Here is a 16,962-nt window from a genome sequence, read left to right as displayed (position 1 = left end):
TTGTATGGATATTTTTGATTAATATACAAACATTTCATTGTTGTTCTAGAAAATGGTCCATGTTTAGGATCCAGAAAACCTAATCAACCTTATGAGTGGTTGACATATAAAGAGGTAAGAATATTTGATGTACTGTTTTTGTCAGTAAAATGTATTGTTCTCTTTTGCCCAAAATTACATGGCATGACATAGAAGAGCCTAATAATTCATATACAATTTGTTTTATATATAATATATATAATGTACTAAAGGCTATTTTTTTAAGGATGGCTTATTAGCCGTAGAGCAGGGGTTCTCAACCCAGTCCTCAAGGACCCCCTACCAGTCCAGGATTTGGGGATTACTTGGGTGTGTCTAAGGTGTTTAGAAAAAGGGGAATAAAAACACCTTAGACTCTAAGGAGTTTTTTTTTTTCTTTTTCTAAACACCTTAGACACACCCAGGTAATCCCTAAACCCTGGACTGGTAGGGGGTCCTTGAGGACAAGGCTGAGAACCCCTGCCGTAGAGGATAAAAACAGTGCTAAACTGGCATATTGCCTAATTAAACCTCTTCTTGCACTACAGAGTTGCTTATCAGCTAGGGTTAAAGATCATTATGAAGCTTCTGCCAATGGTCTGCATTTATTCTTGCATAAGAAATATTGAAATGCCTTGCCTGAATTAAAGGGACACTCCAGTGCCAGGAAAACAAACCCCCATCCCATGTTGCTGAAGGGTTAAAACACCTTCAGACACTTACCTGAATCCAGCACCGATGTCCATGCTCCTCCCCCGCCTGCATGGCAATGGCCGAGCGCGCACATTAGACCTTCCCATAGGAAAGCCATATTCAATGCTTTCCTATGGGGATTCCGGCGACGCTGGAGGTCCTCATGCATAGCGTGAGGACGTCTAGCGTCATTGAAAACACTTTTCGTGTTCTAAGAAGCCGGAAGTCCCCTAGAGGAGGACTTAACCCTGCAATGATTACACTTGCAGGGTTAAGGGTGATGGGAGTTGGCACCCGGACTACTCCAATGGGCAGAAGTGGCCTGGGTGCAGCAGACTGTCCCTTTGAATGCTAGGCAAATGTTTTTCAGTGCAGAATGGATTAACGTTGGTGAATTCAGGTGATAGGTGAAACAAATAGCCCAACAGGAGTGGTAGGTTGTCTTTTAAAGTGTATAACAAAAGATCCTCTTATTGAAGAAAATGTTGAAGTATGTGTAATAATGACACTGTATCCCAGTCCTTCAGAGTAGACAACAACAGAATCAGTAATTATAATGGTACATGATATACTTATACATGAAGTGGAGCGCTAAAGTATAAAGAATAAGGGGGATAACTTACCTCACATTTGTATTAATATGCACAGAAAATTGTCCAGTACATAAAAACCAAAAAGAGAAAATACAAAAAATAGTGCAGATGGTAATAACTTCACATTAATATATCTTTAGAAAGTCAAACAACTCACATGTGATTGAGCCTATATATATTAACATAGAAGAGCCTGATAATTCATATACAATTTGTTTTATATATAATATATATAATGTACTAAAGGCTATTTTTTTTAAGGATGGCTTATTAGCTGTAGAGGATAAAAACAGTGCTAAACTGGCATATTGCCTAATTAAACCTCTTTAGTTTAGGCTCTAAATAAGGTGAGCTCAATACCTTCCTGATCATTTTATTGATTTTATTTAAAATACTACACATTGCTGGTCTCTCTCTTTTTACCAGAGGGTATGTCTCCATGAAGGAGTGGTGTGATGTTGCCCTAAGAGCACAACAGCCTTATATACAGAGCCAATATATAGGCTCCATCACATGTGAGTGGTCTGACTTTCTAAAGATTTATTATTGTAACATTATTACCATCTACATATATTTTGTATTTTCTCTTTTTTTTATGTACTGGACAATTTTCTGTGCATATTAATACAAACGTGGGGTAAGTTATCCCTCTTATTCTTGCACTTTAGCGCTCCACTACAGGTATAAGTATATCATGTCTATTAGAAGGTGTATAATTACTGTAGTGTGTGGGGAAGAAGGTAACCCGCAATAGTGTGTTTTCATACGTAAAGCACTTTTTGAAATAACACACTTTCTCCTTAAAGAAATTGTATTAGATTATAACAACATCCTCAGGTCTACGGCAGGGCAGCACAGATCACAAAGTGGCTTGCCTTGTTGCTGCACATGCTGTGCATGCCAATAAGCATGCTGGCAAGCATGCTGGCTAGATGCAATAGAATGAGAGAGAATTATGCTCTGAACGGAATAACAGACTTCTGGATCAGACACGAAAGATTGTGCATCTGTTGAGGAAAAATGATTCCAAAATGGGTAGATAATTATTTAGATTGACCAGGCCTTTATTCACCTATTACTTTCTCATTCTAAAATAGGTATTTAGAAATAAATTATAAGCAAATGGACTGAAAAGAAAAGTTAACTGTGTGCTCTGTCAGTTCAAAGCAGTTTGGCATCCAAATTTGCACCAGGACCAATGTTCTCTTCTGGCAATATTGCTGCTCCTGTGGTTGGTGATAATTGGCTCTATTAATTTAGGGCAAGATTATGGAGACGTGTGTAAGAGATCTACACCAGGCTTGCTATAATATGTTTTTAACTCTCGCCACTTCGCTATGGGGAAGATGACTAAGTGGTTTCTACTTTTTAATAGTAGGAAGTTTTGAAAGTGTAATTGGACAATTATTAATCCCCCCATTTCATATGTCATAGGACACAGCTCTCCTCCCAATTATTATTAAACCACACTCCAGCCATCGTATGTAAGAACAAGTTGATGATACCCTGACCAACCTTGGTTAGGGTCTATATTCAGTCTTTTCCGGGATGACACTGCTGTGCATATGGGAGGTGAGGAGGAAGCTATGTGGCTATTTCTCAGTTAATCACTATAGCCTACTATTTCATTTAATAACTTTTATTTATCTAATAACTTTTGCCAGTTGACATATCAGTACTGCCATCAGGTTTTTTTTTTATGTAAGATTGTTTACTTGTACCACAAGGATCAAGTCACCTGAAATCCTATCTTAAACCCACTGACCCAGATCCTGTTGCAGGTGCAGGGATAAGTCACTGCTTTGTCAACTATAACTGGCTTTAAAGGGACATTATAGTCACCAGAACAGATCATTCCTTGTAGGCATTTTCATGCAAACACTGCCTTTTCAGCGGCGCTGGAATTAAGGTAAGTTTTAGCCCCTTCTAAGGGGGAGCAAGCCACCTAAATGGTCAGAAATACATGTTTGTGTACCTGACCCTATAGTGTTCCTTTAACTATAATTCTTACAGCAAATCGGCTATTTTACTAGCTGTACCAAACATGAACTGTCCCACAGAATGTGTCTGTTGAGTCAATTTCTTATCTCTAAATGAGATTATTTATTGATAATTGGTACTTGATTATTTACATGGTACACTTTCTAAAAGGGGCTTTGTGATAGTGGGACAAGCCCTCCAGGAATCTTGTATTTTCTCTTCCAGGGTAAATGTACTTTCAGATATAATAACATGTGAACAATAAAACTGTGCAACCTCCGTTTGTATTCTCAATCTGCCACGCTTAATACTCTGCAAAATGCCACTGCCTGCTAAGTCTAAATCTTGATACATGTAGGAAAATGGTGAGCGTTATGTTCACGCACGGTATACATAGTAAGTTAGAACAAATGGATGTTGAAGTGGCACTGGTTTGAAGTATACATATGTGCTCAAACATCTGCACAGAAATTCTATACAAGCGAAAGAATATCCATTTATTCCATTTAAAAATGCACATGTGGTAGCTTATATGGCACCATAAGGCTTAAGGTAATTTGCAAGATGCGTTCTGGCTGTGCCAGGCATGTAGTGTAGTTTAACAAGCAAAAATGAAATTGTTTCTTTACAAAAACTCACTTGAGACAGTGCTGCTTTACGTATTGTGTTAGTCTAGATTATGTAATTTAGACCATTTCTCCAGAAATTATTCATACAGCATGTTAACATATTTTTATTATATTTCTACATAACTCATAGGTCTCAAACAGAGCGCAATGCTTAGGATCTGGATTACTGCACCATGGATGTAAGCCTTCCCCTGACCAATTTATTGGAGTATTTGCACAGAACCGTCCAGAGGTAGCTTGCAATAATCTTGGAGGGCAAGTATCATAAAAGGGTGTATGGTCAGTGTGTAACTGTTTTTCTTCTATCTAGTGGATTATCTGTGAGCTTGCCTGTTACACATATTCTATGGTGGTTGTACCCCTCTACGATACACTGGGGCCCGGAGCTATTCGATACATCATCAACACAGGTAAGATTACATGGAAATAAATGCTCCAAATATTATAACAGTTATCAAGCTATGTGGGAACCTTGCTGGCCCGTTCCAACTGCAAAACAATCACATTTCTAAAGGTTGACGTTGCACTCAACTTTTTGGGTTTTGGGAGTCTCACACTTTTTATCCACACTGTTTCCTAGTGAGCTGTTAAATGCAGCAAATCTTTCATCTCTGGTTCTTCTCAGCACATGTTCTGACATACAGCTGGCAGGAACATATGATGTCATGTCCCCATGTCACGTATAACGTCAGACTGTTGCGTAGAGCTGTAGTACTTGGACTCCACTCTTTTGCAACCCCACTAGACCACCTAGACTCAAAGTTTAGAACACAGGGGATATCATTAGTGGTGTGAGCCAAAAACATGTTGGGCTATATTTTACCAGACTAACTTGTTTGTGTTTGTTTTTACAGCTTTTTTTTATTTTTTAAACATTTCTGAGGTGCTTGTTTCATCCATGCATGCAATTCAGATATATTTTAACTATAACAACTACTTTTTTTTTTATCAGCTGACATTTCAACAGTCATTTGTGACAAGCCAGAGAAAGCTAGGCTTCTCTTGGACCACATAGAGAAAGGAGAGACACCTGGGCTCAAGTCAATTGTTCTCATGGACCCTATAGATGAACAATTAGTGCAAAGAGGAAATAGTTTTTCGGTGCGCATTAACACGATGATGGAACTAGAGGTGAGACTAAATTCTAATTACACTGATTTAACCCTGTATGCTAGAAAATTCAGCAGCTCTGTTTAAAAAAAGAAAATGGTACTGTTGTAATTTTCAGGTTGTCCACCAACATCGTTTCATTCCTTTCACCCATAGATCTTAATCCAATAGCGGTTGGAGGACAGAAGTTCCAACCAAAAAGTTGGTAGAGTTACCTAAAAACGGAGGGAGAGTATGCCAAAGTGGAGATTGTGTCTACAAAAGGGCCACATTTTCTGTTTTGGTGTTAGTTCTGAGTGGTCAGTTTCCCTGCCTAGAGTATAAAATTGCTAATGCCTCCAAAACTGAGATTAATTATTAAAACCCAACATGTTCCTTGGTGGGTCTGTCACTCCCTATTAGTAATGATGTGATTGTGATACAAGTTTAGTTATACTAAGAGAAAATGCATGGCATTTATTGGAATAAGAGTCTAATATCTCTAGTCTATTTAATCTAGCTATTCAGTGACATCAATCATTTACAATTCTATAGAAAGTACACGTTTCCTGTATTTATCACAATTGGAAAGTCAACAAGAATTTTTGTTTAAAATAGATTTTATGACAATTAAAGGGATACTTTATGAATATAACATTGTTTACAAATGACCCTTTAAATTTATTTTAAAAATAATAAAAGGTGAAAATACACTTACCTTTATTCTATCACAGTTTAAACTGCCACTTATATGCACAATCCTGCTAATGTGAGATCCTTAATCTACTTCTTGAGGATCTATATCCATTAAACTGCTTGTCACACAGAAGCACAGGCACATGAGTGTCCATCATGCATGCCACCAATTAAATATTTATCATAGAGATGCATTAACTCAGCTATCCCCATCTGCTTGCCATTCATTCAAATGTAGCCAACAATTGGCTGCTCTCTAACTGAAAGGTTACAGCCCTGTAACTTGAGTTTTAAAGGGGGAACATGCCTGGTGTTGCTGGGACTTTTAGTAGAACACTGTTAGCATTAAAATTAAAGGAACGCTATAGCGTTAGGTTAACATATGTGTATTGCAAAGGCTATAGGGTTTTTGTCCCTACATTTAAGCAGGTTTGTGTCCCCCTGTGCAATTATGCAATACAAAATGTCAAAGGAAAGATTTACTCTCCTTGTTCCAACCGAGACTCTCTCACTGCTGTTCACCTCTCCCAGGAGCCATAACGGAGTAGGGGGTCCAATCCAGTGATCCTCATAAATGAACATTGGGAATCTAATGTGCATGTGTGTCGAGAGCTGTGCACTCATTTCCCAGAGCAAAGTATTTCATCAAAGTGTTTGGGCTTCCACGTTATATTCTGTCGGTGCAGCAGAAGGGCCTCTAGTGGCTGTCATACTGACAACCACTAGATATGGACTTAATCCTCTAAATGAGATGCATTGGTCTGGGTGACTACATAGTCCCTTTAAGTGCTTATGGCGGCTAGAGTGTCCCTTTAAAGCCATTATACTTCCCAATCACTAAGGTACTGTACAATATGTTGAAGCTTTCTATATATATCGATAATAATGCACTGCTGAAACTCCTCACCTGTGGTGTTCGTCCTAATGTCACATATGAAAACAGATGTCACATTGTAATTCATCTTTAAATATTCCGTTTCAGCTCTGGTATGCGTGGTTACATACCAAATGCAAATGATCTTCTAATTTTAGTTTGTATAGAATAAAAGTGAAACTAATTTAAAATATTTAACCCCTTAATGGGGTTATGGGGTTAATCATTTTTTGGGGGATGTTATTGATGACCTGGGGAGTCAGTTGATGTATATTGATTTGCAATGTTTTTATGGACATAGTAAAATAATCCTATAATCTGTTCATGTTTAGGAATGTGGAGCAAGTTGCAAGAAACCGCCTGTGGTGAGTGCCCCTTTATATTATGTGTTATGTCCTTTCTGCATCTACACACATTATTATTCTTACTTTTTTCCCTTATTCAGCCTCAAACACAAATTATTATTGACTATTTGCCAGTATTCGATTAAAGTAATTGATTGAGGTTCCTATATAATTCAAGTAGAGAAGAAATAGATGTTGCAAATATTCTTGTTAGCAAAATAGTTGTAACTGCCCTAATACAGGAATATGTTACATCCCACTGGTGACTTAAATAGGTTGCAAATCATTCTAACTATCAACACCAAAAGGACTGGAGCCAGGGACAGAGGAGCATCTTGTCCATGGTATTTGAAGAGTCTCTTCAAATGTCACAAGGGCCTCCCTCTTATTTTAAACATAGTTTTCTGTCTCAGATAAGGATTTGGGCAAATAAGTAGCTTCCATTCCAGCCAATTCATATATATAACATGAGATTCTTGTCTCACTATGTGAGCAGTATTGATAGAGCAAATTGTGGGGAAAAAGCAAAAGAGAGTATCATGCAATTATCTATTGTGATTAGGAAGACTACAACAGGTTCATCTCCATGCTGAATATAGGTTTACCTTTACGTAGTACCTTCAGTGCCTACCTACAGCTGTAACATGTGAAAGCATGTGGTAAAACTCATAGAATCATTGCAACAAAAACGAACAATATGAGAACTCTATGAACGGACAAAAACTCGGAGAATCCTCCATAGCTTGCCCTTTCGGTTAGTCCCCGCTCAGATTTTAATTATTTTTTTGCCAATTGGTACCATTAGAGAGAGAACCTATACCATCTGTCTATCAGGTTAATCTTACCCACGATGGCAGCCCACACCCAAAATGCTCTGCATGAGAGATACAGCAACCCCAGGTGATTGTTTCAGCCTTCTTTGGGTTTCTGTAAGCAAGTGAATACGCCTCTAGATACACTGAGCGTGGGGTCCACCACTGGATTACCCTTTTCACTTAGACCTTCGTCAAATCATAACAACTCAAAATAAAGGTGCGCTGTGTCTTTAAGACCAAAATATCTAAAGTGCCAAATGTGCAATATGTGGTAAAGTGCAAAAGTTAAAACGTGCACTTAAAGTGTTAAACAAAATTATACATACATGTATGCGTCCTCTCCAATAGCAATAAACATGTAAAAGGGAGAGATAAAAAAACAATAATAGTGTAAATCTATTTAAAAACTTTATAGTATGGTGTTTCTACAAAATTAACACTCACAAGGATAGAGCAGTAATAGCCTGCTCTAGCTGTATCAGCTTCTTCAAATATATCCTTTCAAAGGAACAAGACAGCACGGACAAAATATTCTTATTCACGTATATTTAATGGCCATCTTTAGCACAAGTATAAATAATAAGAATAAAGACTTTTGATGCCAATCAGCTGAACACACCCATGAAGGTGTGTATAAAGGACTGAAAAAGACGTGAACGGACAGATCTGATGAAGCCGTGAGTACGGCGAAACGCATCATCACGCAAATTACGCACCACGTGTCACGCACAACTGGAAGCCCCTCCTCCCGGAAATCGAAATCAGCAATAGCGGCGAAAATACAACGGCGGATTACTAAGGGACTTGTCGACACCCCGAAGTATACATGATTTATTCCGTTTGACTATTCACTGCATGCAGAGGAAGGTGGAGTACTTGTGCTAAAGCTGGGCATTAAATATACGTGAATAAGAATATTTTGTCCGTGCTGTCTTGTTCCTTTGAAAGGATATATTTGAAGAAGCTGATACAGCTAGAGCAGGCTATTACTGCTCTATCCTTGTGAGTGTTAATTTCGTAGAAACACCATACTATAAAGTTTTTAAATAGATTTACACTATTATTGTTTTTTTATCTCTCCCTTTTACATGTTTATTGCTATTGGAGAGGACGCATACATGTATGTATAATTTTGTTTAACACTTTAAGTGCACGTTTTAACTTTTGCACTTTACCACATATTGCACATTTGGCACTTTAGATATTTTGGTCTTAAAGACACAGCACACCTTTATTTTGAGTTGTTTTGTATTGTAAGAGTGTTGTGTTGGAGCTTTACACTTTATAAGGTGCAGCTTTTCTTATGTTATATATTCTCTGATATTTGTATTTAGATTTTAAGACAATTCTTACTAGCGCCTATTTTTACTTGCTTTTGGTATATATATCTTCGTCAAGTCATTGCAATAAAAACAGAGGGTACAAGTACCTCTGAGAATGGGCAAAAGCACAGAGAAACCTCAATAGCTTGCCCTTTAATTTGTGTCCGCTCAGGTCACTTGCACCATTACAGAGAAAGCCTATAACATTTGCATTTACATATCAGACTGATCCCACCTACAGGGGCAGTCAAGATCCGATAATACGTCCAGTTCCTGCGAGTTTGAATATACTACTCGTGACACTTTTAAAGGAATAAAAGAAGGACAAGTCGTGTGCTTGCCTTCTACAATTACCTCATTAGTGAATTGCAGTTCAGCTATGCTCAGTTTGAGTTCTCTGACCTTAAAGGGATTATCCAGTGTCAGGAAAACATATCCTCGCACCCCCATCCCATCTTGCTGAAGGGGTTAAAACCCCTTCAGTGACTCCGCCTACTCTCCTCCCCACCGACATCAGCCGGCAGGGGAGACCCAATGCGCATGCGCGGCAATGGCTGCGCACGCGCTCTAGACATAGCGTGAGGATGTCCAGCGTCGTATAACACACTTTTCGTGTTCTAAGAACACAGAAGTTCCTCTAGTGGCTGTCTGGTAGACAGCCACTAAAGGAGGAGTTAACCCTGCAAGGTAATTATTGCAGTTTATGAAAACTGCAATAATTACACTTGCAGGGTTAAGGGTAGTGGGAGTTGGCACCCAGACCACTCCAATGGGCAGAAGTGGTCTGGGTGCCTGGAGTATCCTTTTAAATTTGAAACTCACTTTGAGTTCAGTAAATAACCCCGTCTGTCTTGTCTGCCGGTTTGCACCTACGGTAATAGTCTGCTACACACCGTAACCTGTATCTCATCTGTCTCATTTCCCTTTCTATTGTAAGCTCATAAGTTGTGGTTTTTTTTTATGTCTGACAAACCATGTTTTAGTATAGCATTTACTCAGCATAGCTAGAGTTGAAGATTTGTTTTATACTTTATAAACAGTAATGATTAAATAAAAGCTTTCTCATGACCACATTTATTATTTTGAGAACTTTATGCAACCAGTGTTCTTGAATTGTGTCACTGATGGAGTAGAAGTCCATATAACTCACTATAACACAATATATTGATGTGTGAGTGACTGGATTTCCAAATTTGGCAGTGGTGCAAGACAGAAGCAGAAGTTCCACTTATCTAAAAGCCCTTGTACAGTGCACATTTTATATGTTATAGGCTATAGATAGTTGTGTTAGATTTTCAAAAGCTCAAGATTTGGAGTTGCTAATATGGTATGTAGATTGCAGACCTGAAAAGTGCCCAAGCTGTTCTTAAGAAAGTTATAAAAAAAATTATGCTATTTTGTTAATCTGACAATATTCTTAATAATTATTTTCATTTATTTGCAGCCACCAAAACCAGAAGATCTTTCAATTGTGTGTTTCACCAGTGGAACCACAGGTAATTAGAGTTATTATTATTATTATTATTATTTTTATTATTGCCATTTATATAGCACCAACAGATTCCGTAGCACTTTACAATATAACAAGACGGGGGATTTACCAATAAATAGGACAATTACAAGAAAACTTACAGGAACGGTAGGTTAAAGAGGACTCTGCTCTTCAACCTAAAATGTGTTTTAATTTTATAACTTGAACTTTGCATTAATAGGGCCTGTTTAAGACAGTAAAATGCCCATCTACACACCTGATCACTAATCTTGATTTTTAAATCAAATAATCCATTAGTTTTGTCATACATCAAATATTGGATGCTTTTCATTAAATTGCTAATGTGCACTTCCTGCCCGCGTGATAAAAAGCCAATATCAAGCAGAGGTAAAATGAGAAAAATATGTAATAGTTTGTCAGATAATATTGAGGCAGGATACTTAGAAAGATATGATAATTTATGTTAAACCAGCACTAAAAGAAAATGAATTACTACAGCTTGGTGAAGCGCTGATATCATCATCTCTAAAGTGTCCTAGTGTCATTCTCAGGTTTAATGACAAACTGTTTAGAAATTCTTTTACATAAACCGGTTTCCTTCCTTTTACCCGGGGAACATCGCTCCTTGGGGCTAATTGATAATGCAGAAGTAAGTTTTCCACATTATCATTATCGATTTTTCCACAATTCTCACCTTTGCCTCTGCGTTCCCGCAATGCTTCTTGTCAGTATTCCCAAACGTCCTGTCATTTAGACTCGCTAGTAGGGGCATGTCTATTAGGCTGCTCACGGTTAAAAACAAAACAAAAAGAAAGCCCTAGTATCCCACCTCCCAAGCCCTCACCGTGCTGCACGAGTGGAGGCTATTAAACTAAACGGGGACCTATTGCCCCACTAAATAAAAATGGGGTGGACTTATTGTCCTCCCCACCAGCCCCCTTCCATGAGCGGGTGGGGGCCTTATTGTAATTTATGGCCCCCACCCGCCGCTGAGGGGTGGGGGCCGGGGGGGAGAAATTAGGTGTGTCCCCCCCTTATTGTTATTTAGCCCCCCCCCCCCCCACCCTACAGTGCCTACAGTGTCCCTTCAATTCTGTATTCTTCGTGTGGTCAATGAGGGGAAGGCACCCAGAAAGCTGTGACAGTAAGTGTGATGATGCCAAGACACTAAGCCACGTAACCACTAGAGCAAGCTGTAAAGTAGGTGTGTTATTGGTAAATCTTTTTTTTTATTTTTTTTATTTCTAGTCATGAATTTGAAACACATTGCTTACCATGTATTGTCTTGAGTATTTTTACCATGGTGTTTTTCATTTTCTCATGGATTATGTCTTTCAGGAAACCCTAAAGGTGCTATGTTAACTCATGGCAATGTGGTGGCGGACTTTTCTGGCTTTTTAAAAGTGACAGAGGTGAATACTCAAGAATAAGTTATAGACATTCCATGTAGTCAACGAGTTGTATAATATGTTTAAGATTAGTAGATGTAGTTTCCTTTGTAACAGAATATATTTTTTTAAATGTATTGCCTTTGTAGCTGTCAGCTGGGCTCCAGATGAGCAGGGCAACTTGTGTCCCTACAGGTATTGCAACCCATCTGATGGGATGCAAGTCCAGCTGCACTCAGAAAGTTCTGGACAGACATTCATAATGACTCAGAGCTGCTATTTTTAATACTGATCAAAACTACACAAACAACTATGATGTTTCCTGCCCAACCTCATATAACGTGATTTGTGATGTGCAGTGAAAAATAGCTGTGACCTTCCAATATGCAGCCTCACTGCTAAAAAATACAACAGATGTCCAAATCACATAAAGATGAATAACTATTCACTATATATGAATAACTATTCTGTTTTTGTACACATATCTCTATTGATGGTAAGTACAAACAGAGGGGATGTAGGACGCTTTGTACTGTTACTCTCAAAACCTTGCTGAGAGTGTTACACTATTTTTAATGCTGCCCAATTATGTTGTCGCAATAATTTTAATCAGCATTTTAAAGTGCACATATTTGAAGTGAATCCATTCAGCACAGAGAGTAGGCTAACCCAAATGCCCTTGTAATATGGTAGACCAGAAACACATATTGGAGGTAACATCAAAGGTCTGAACCTTTTTCATTTTCGTCCAACAATCACTTACCATAACCAGACAGTAATAAAGAGGTAATAAACAAAAGTGGCTTAAATGCATATACACTCAGAAAGGAATTTGATAGAGTCCGGAATGAGTCCATATATAGCGTCCTATTATTGTAGAAATTGTAATTGAAAATACAAGGTATAATAAATGAATAATATCAGTCCAATAGTCCACAGAATGTAGCAAAGGGAAAATCACACTAAGCTATGCAAATAAGTGATGCACAGTCGTGGTGCCCTTTTGCAGCTACACTATAATTCGCTGACTCTCAGTGTATATGAAAAGAAAAAATAACAAAAGTCAAAAGGAAGAACTAAGGAAAAAAGAAGCAACATAGTACCTGAAATAACTGCTTGCTGCAAGTAGAAAAATATAAAAATAAAGGAGGGAAATGCTTCTTAAAAATCCATGTCTAATGAAACTTCAGTGACTAAAATAAGTTCATACACACAAAATAAAAATAAAAATAAATAAATGGTACCAACAGTTGCTCAAGATCACTTGCACAAATGCCGCTTTAGCAGTTCTCCTGGTGCATTTGGCTTGTAAGAGCTGCAGTCCTCGTTGTGGAATGTCTGCCGGTAAGGTCGGCGTGCGGTTCACACAGCGTTCCACCCGAAGCCTCACTCCCGTTTGAATTCCAGAGGGATGATCCTTAATGTCCGTTTGTGTGAAGATCGGCTTGTGCATAGGGTAAATAGAACTTTGCCGTGGTAACGTTCCTCCACTCGGTAGTGGATCTTGTTTGTGAATAGCACTATGTCGAAGTGCTAACCTGCCTAATGCGTTTCGTGAGGACAAGCCTCACTTCATCAGAGGCTTCAATAATTGACAAATGCATTGAAAGACACATATCTAAATTGATACAAAACAGCTGTTGCAAATCACATTGTTTCGGCTAGACATTATACAGTTGTTACTATAATGGATCTCTTAAGAAGCATAAATGGAAGGACAAGAAGAAAAATAAAATAAAAACTATATAGGAAAAATGAAGAATAATGAAATGGAAAATAATAAATACGGTATAGAGAATAAATTATAAGTGAGGATAAAGATAAAATGCTATACTGAGTATAGATAATGAACCTTTTTCACCATATACTATAAATGCCTGGTTAAAGCATTACTGGTACTTCACCTATTGAAAACTGTATATAAATATATATATTGATCAGCCACAACATTAAACCCACCTGCCTAATATCGCGTTGGTCACTCTCGTGCTACCAAAACAGCTCTAAAACATTGTGGTAGCTTTGAACGTGTCCTGTGGTATCTGACATCAAGACATTAACAACAGATCCTTTAAGAATTGCAAGTTATGAGGTGAGGCCTCCATGGACCAGATTTGTAGTTCCAGCACATCCCATGGATGCTCAATTGGATTGAGATATGGGGAATTTGGAGGCAAAGCCAACACCTTGATCTCTTTGTCATGTTTCTCAAACCACTCCTGAACAATTATTGCAGTGTAACAGGATGCATCATCCTGCTGAAAGAAGCCATTGCTATCAAGGAACACCACTGCCATGAAGTGGTGTTTGCGGTCTGCAACAATCTCTAGGTAGGTGGTACGTGTCAAAGTAACAACCATATAAAAGCCAAGATCCAAGGTTTCCAAGCAAATCATTGTACAGTGTTTAACACTGCCTCCACCAGCCTGCCATCTTCCCATAGTGCATCCTGCTGCTATCTCTTCACTAGGTAAACCACACGCACCGACCATCCATCTGATCTAAAAGAAAATGTGATTAATCACACCAGGCAACCTCCTTAAATTGCTCCTTGGTCCTATTCTGACACTCACCTACTCATTGAAGGCATATTTGGCAGTGGACAGGGGTCATCATTGGCACTCTGAGCAATCTGCGTAAAAGCAGCCCCATACGCAGCAAACTATGATGCACTGTGTGTTCTGACACCTTTCTATCATGGCCAGTAATTTGAGCTACTGTAGATCTTTTGTGTAATTGAACCAGATAGGATAACCTTTGCTCTACACGTGCATCAATGAGCCTGGGATGCCCATGACCCTGAAGCTGGTTCACCAGTTGTCCTTCCTTGCACAACTTTTGGTAGGTACTAACCACTGCATACCAGAAACACTCCACAAGACTTGTGGTTTTGGAGATCCTTTGATCCAGTCGTCTAGTCATCACTATTTGGCCTTTGTCAAAGTCACTCAAATCTTTTTGTGTGCTAATTTTTTCCTGCTTCCAACACGTGAAATGCAAGAACTCTCTGTTTACTTGCTGCCTAATATATCCCACCGCTTGACAGGTGCAATTGTAACAATATATCACTTCACCTGTCATTGGTTTTAATGTTGTGACTGATCCGTGTATATATATGTACTTGCCTCGTGTTTTCATGCACTGACATGAGATTTCAGGATAATGGATGTAAAATTTGAAACTTTGATATACTATTACACATATATGCCAGCTAATAGCAATATATTTTGAATGTTTAGCTGTATGTTTGTGAGAGACTTCCTAGTAGGCTGTAGTTGTGGTTTAGGGCTACTGTTTTTGGACAAAACAATATTTTTTTTCCTTTTATTTTTTTCTGAATTGGTGATCTTGTTTATTTTAATGATTATGACTTTTACTAAAAAAAAAAGTTTTAATATTAATAATTAAAGATAGGAAACTGCAGGCATCACAGGGTAGGGTGCAAATAGAATGATTTATTCTGAAACAAAAGGGCAAAATAACATACAAAGTGTTAGGCCTTAGTCAAATACACAGCCAAAACTTTTTTTTATATTTTTTTGTCCAGAACAAATCTTTCTACTTGTTATATTATTTTGTCCTTTTTGTCCAGAACAAATCTTTCTATTTGCACCCACACTGTGATGCGTCTATATTTACTATCTTTAGTTATATTTAAGGGTAGCAGACTTTCCTACTCAAAGCTTCATCATATTTTTCTTGTGTGCAGCACTCCCTTGTATTGTGCATTAGTTTTATTAATTAAGATAATATTAATTAGGAGCATTTGAACATAGAATTTGAAAAATATAAATGGGGCAAAGTGCCCTCATTTACTCAGTTTGGCTGAGATAGTTCTGAATGTTTCCCCACTCCAGTTAACAGTTAAAAGACCACTCTAGGCACCCAGACCACTTCAGCTTTATGAAGTGGTCTGGGTGCCAGGTCCTTCTAGGGTTAACCCATTTTTTCCATAAACATAGCAGTTTCAGAGAAACTGCTATGTTTGTGAATGGGTTAAGCCTTCCCCTTTTTCCTCTAGTGGCTGTCTCACTGACAGCCGCTAGAGGCGCTTGCGTGCTTCTCACTGTGATTTTCACAGTGAGAGCACGCCAGCGTCCATAGGAAAGCATTGTGAATGCTTTCCTATGTGACCGGCTGAATGCGCGCGCAGCTCTTGCCGCGCGTGCGCATTCAGCCGACGGGGAGGAGAAGAGGAGGATCGGAGGAGGAGAGCAGGAGGAGATCTCTCCGCCCAGCGCTGGAAAAAGGTAAGTTTTTACCCCTTTCCCCTTTCCAGAGCCGGGCGGGAGGGGGTCCCTGAGGGTCGGGGCACCCTCAGGGCACTCTAGTGCCAGGAAAACGAGTATGCTTTCCTGGCACTAGAGTGGTCCTTTAATATGCAGTTTTAAGGTTTTTTTTATTTTTTTTAATACAACATTGTTAGTTATTTACCCACCTATTCTAGTGGGGCTAATCTCAACCTCTAAATTTCTAGAATGTAAGGTCCCAAGCTAGTTTGAAACACATTACAAAATACCTCTAAACATGTTGAAATATTTAATAGAATATTAATAATGAATGCCTTGTGTACTTGCAAGGTATTACTATGACAAATAGAATTTAGGTAACAAACCATGATTATATTTAAATAAAAGGAATAAAAGTTGGGTGATCACCATGGAAACCTAAAGAAAGTCATGACTTTGGTTAAAGGTGAGAAATACTGCATATCTTGCTCCACTGAGAAATAGTTTAATCCCTGTAAGAAGCTTAGTCACAAATTAGATTATAAATAATTTGCTGCTTTGTTGTAGACAAATATAAAAAGTATAACAACAATCATTTTAATATAGTCAAATATAACATTATATACATGTTGATTTTTTTCAAACTCTTGCTCTTGTTGAATTGTCACTTCCACAACAAAAAAACAAAACAAGAGGCAATAACAACGTAAAGTGAATCATGTTACTCCACTGTGATAATTTTTGATCTCCGTAAAGAGTTCCTCATCAGCCTAAATATGATCAGTAAGATGTTTTCCCCT

At 38.3% G+C, this 16,962-nt stretch overlaps 1 protein-coding gene across 4 annotated transcripts in view; it reads left to right on the top strand.

Moving 5' to 3' along the window:
* Positions 1 to 16,962, top strand: part of ACSL6 (acyl-CoA synthetase long chain family member 6) — a 193,465-nt gene that overhangs the window by 134,046 nt on the left and 42,457 nt on the right. For all 4 annotated transcript variants that reach the window (XM_063447422.1, XM_063447423.1, XM_063447424.1 and 1 more), the window contains exons 4-10: positions 50 to 114; positions 4,044 to 4,145; positions 4,224 to 4,323; positions 4,866 to 5,044; positions 6,905 to 6,937; positions 10,498 to 10,549; positions 11,884 to 11,957. In XM_063447422.1, coding sequence (XP_063303492.1) covers positions 50 to 114; positions 4,044 to 4,145; positions 4,224 to 4,323; positions 4,866 to 5,044; positions 6,905 to 6,937; positions 10,498 to 10,549; positions 11,884 to 11,957 — 605 coding nt within the window. The remainder of the gene's footprint in view (positions 1 to 49; positions 115 to 4,043; positions 4,146 to 4,223; positions 4,324 to 4,865; positions 5,045 to 6,904; positions 6,938 to 10,497; positions 10,550 to 11,883; positions 11,958 to 16,962) is intronic.

Source organism: Pelobates fuscus, chromosome 3 (genome assembly GCF_036172605.1).
Source record: "Pelobates fuscus isolate aPelFus1 chromosome 3, aPelFus1.pri, whole genome shotgun sequence".
NCBI classification, from domain to species: Eukaryota; Metazoa; Chordata; class Amphibia; order Anura; family Pelobatidae; genus Pelobates; species Pelobates fuscus.
This window is presented reverse-complemented; position numbering and strand designations above follow the sequence as displayed.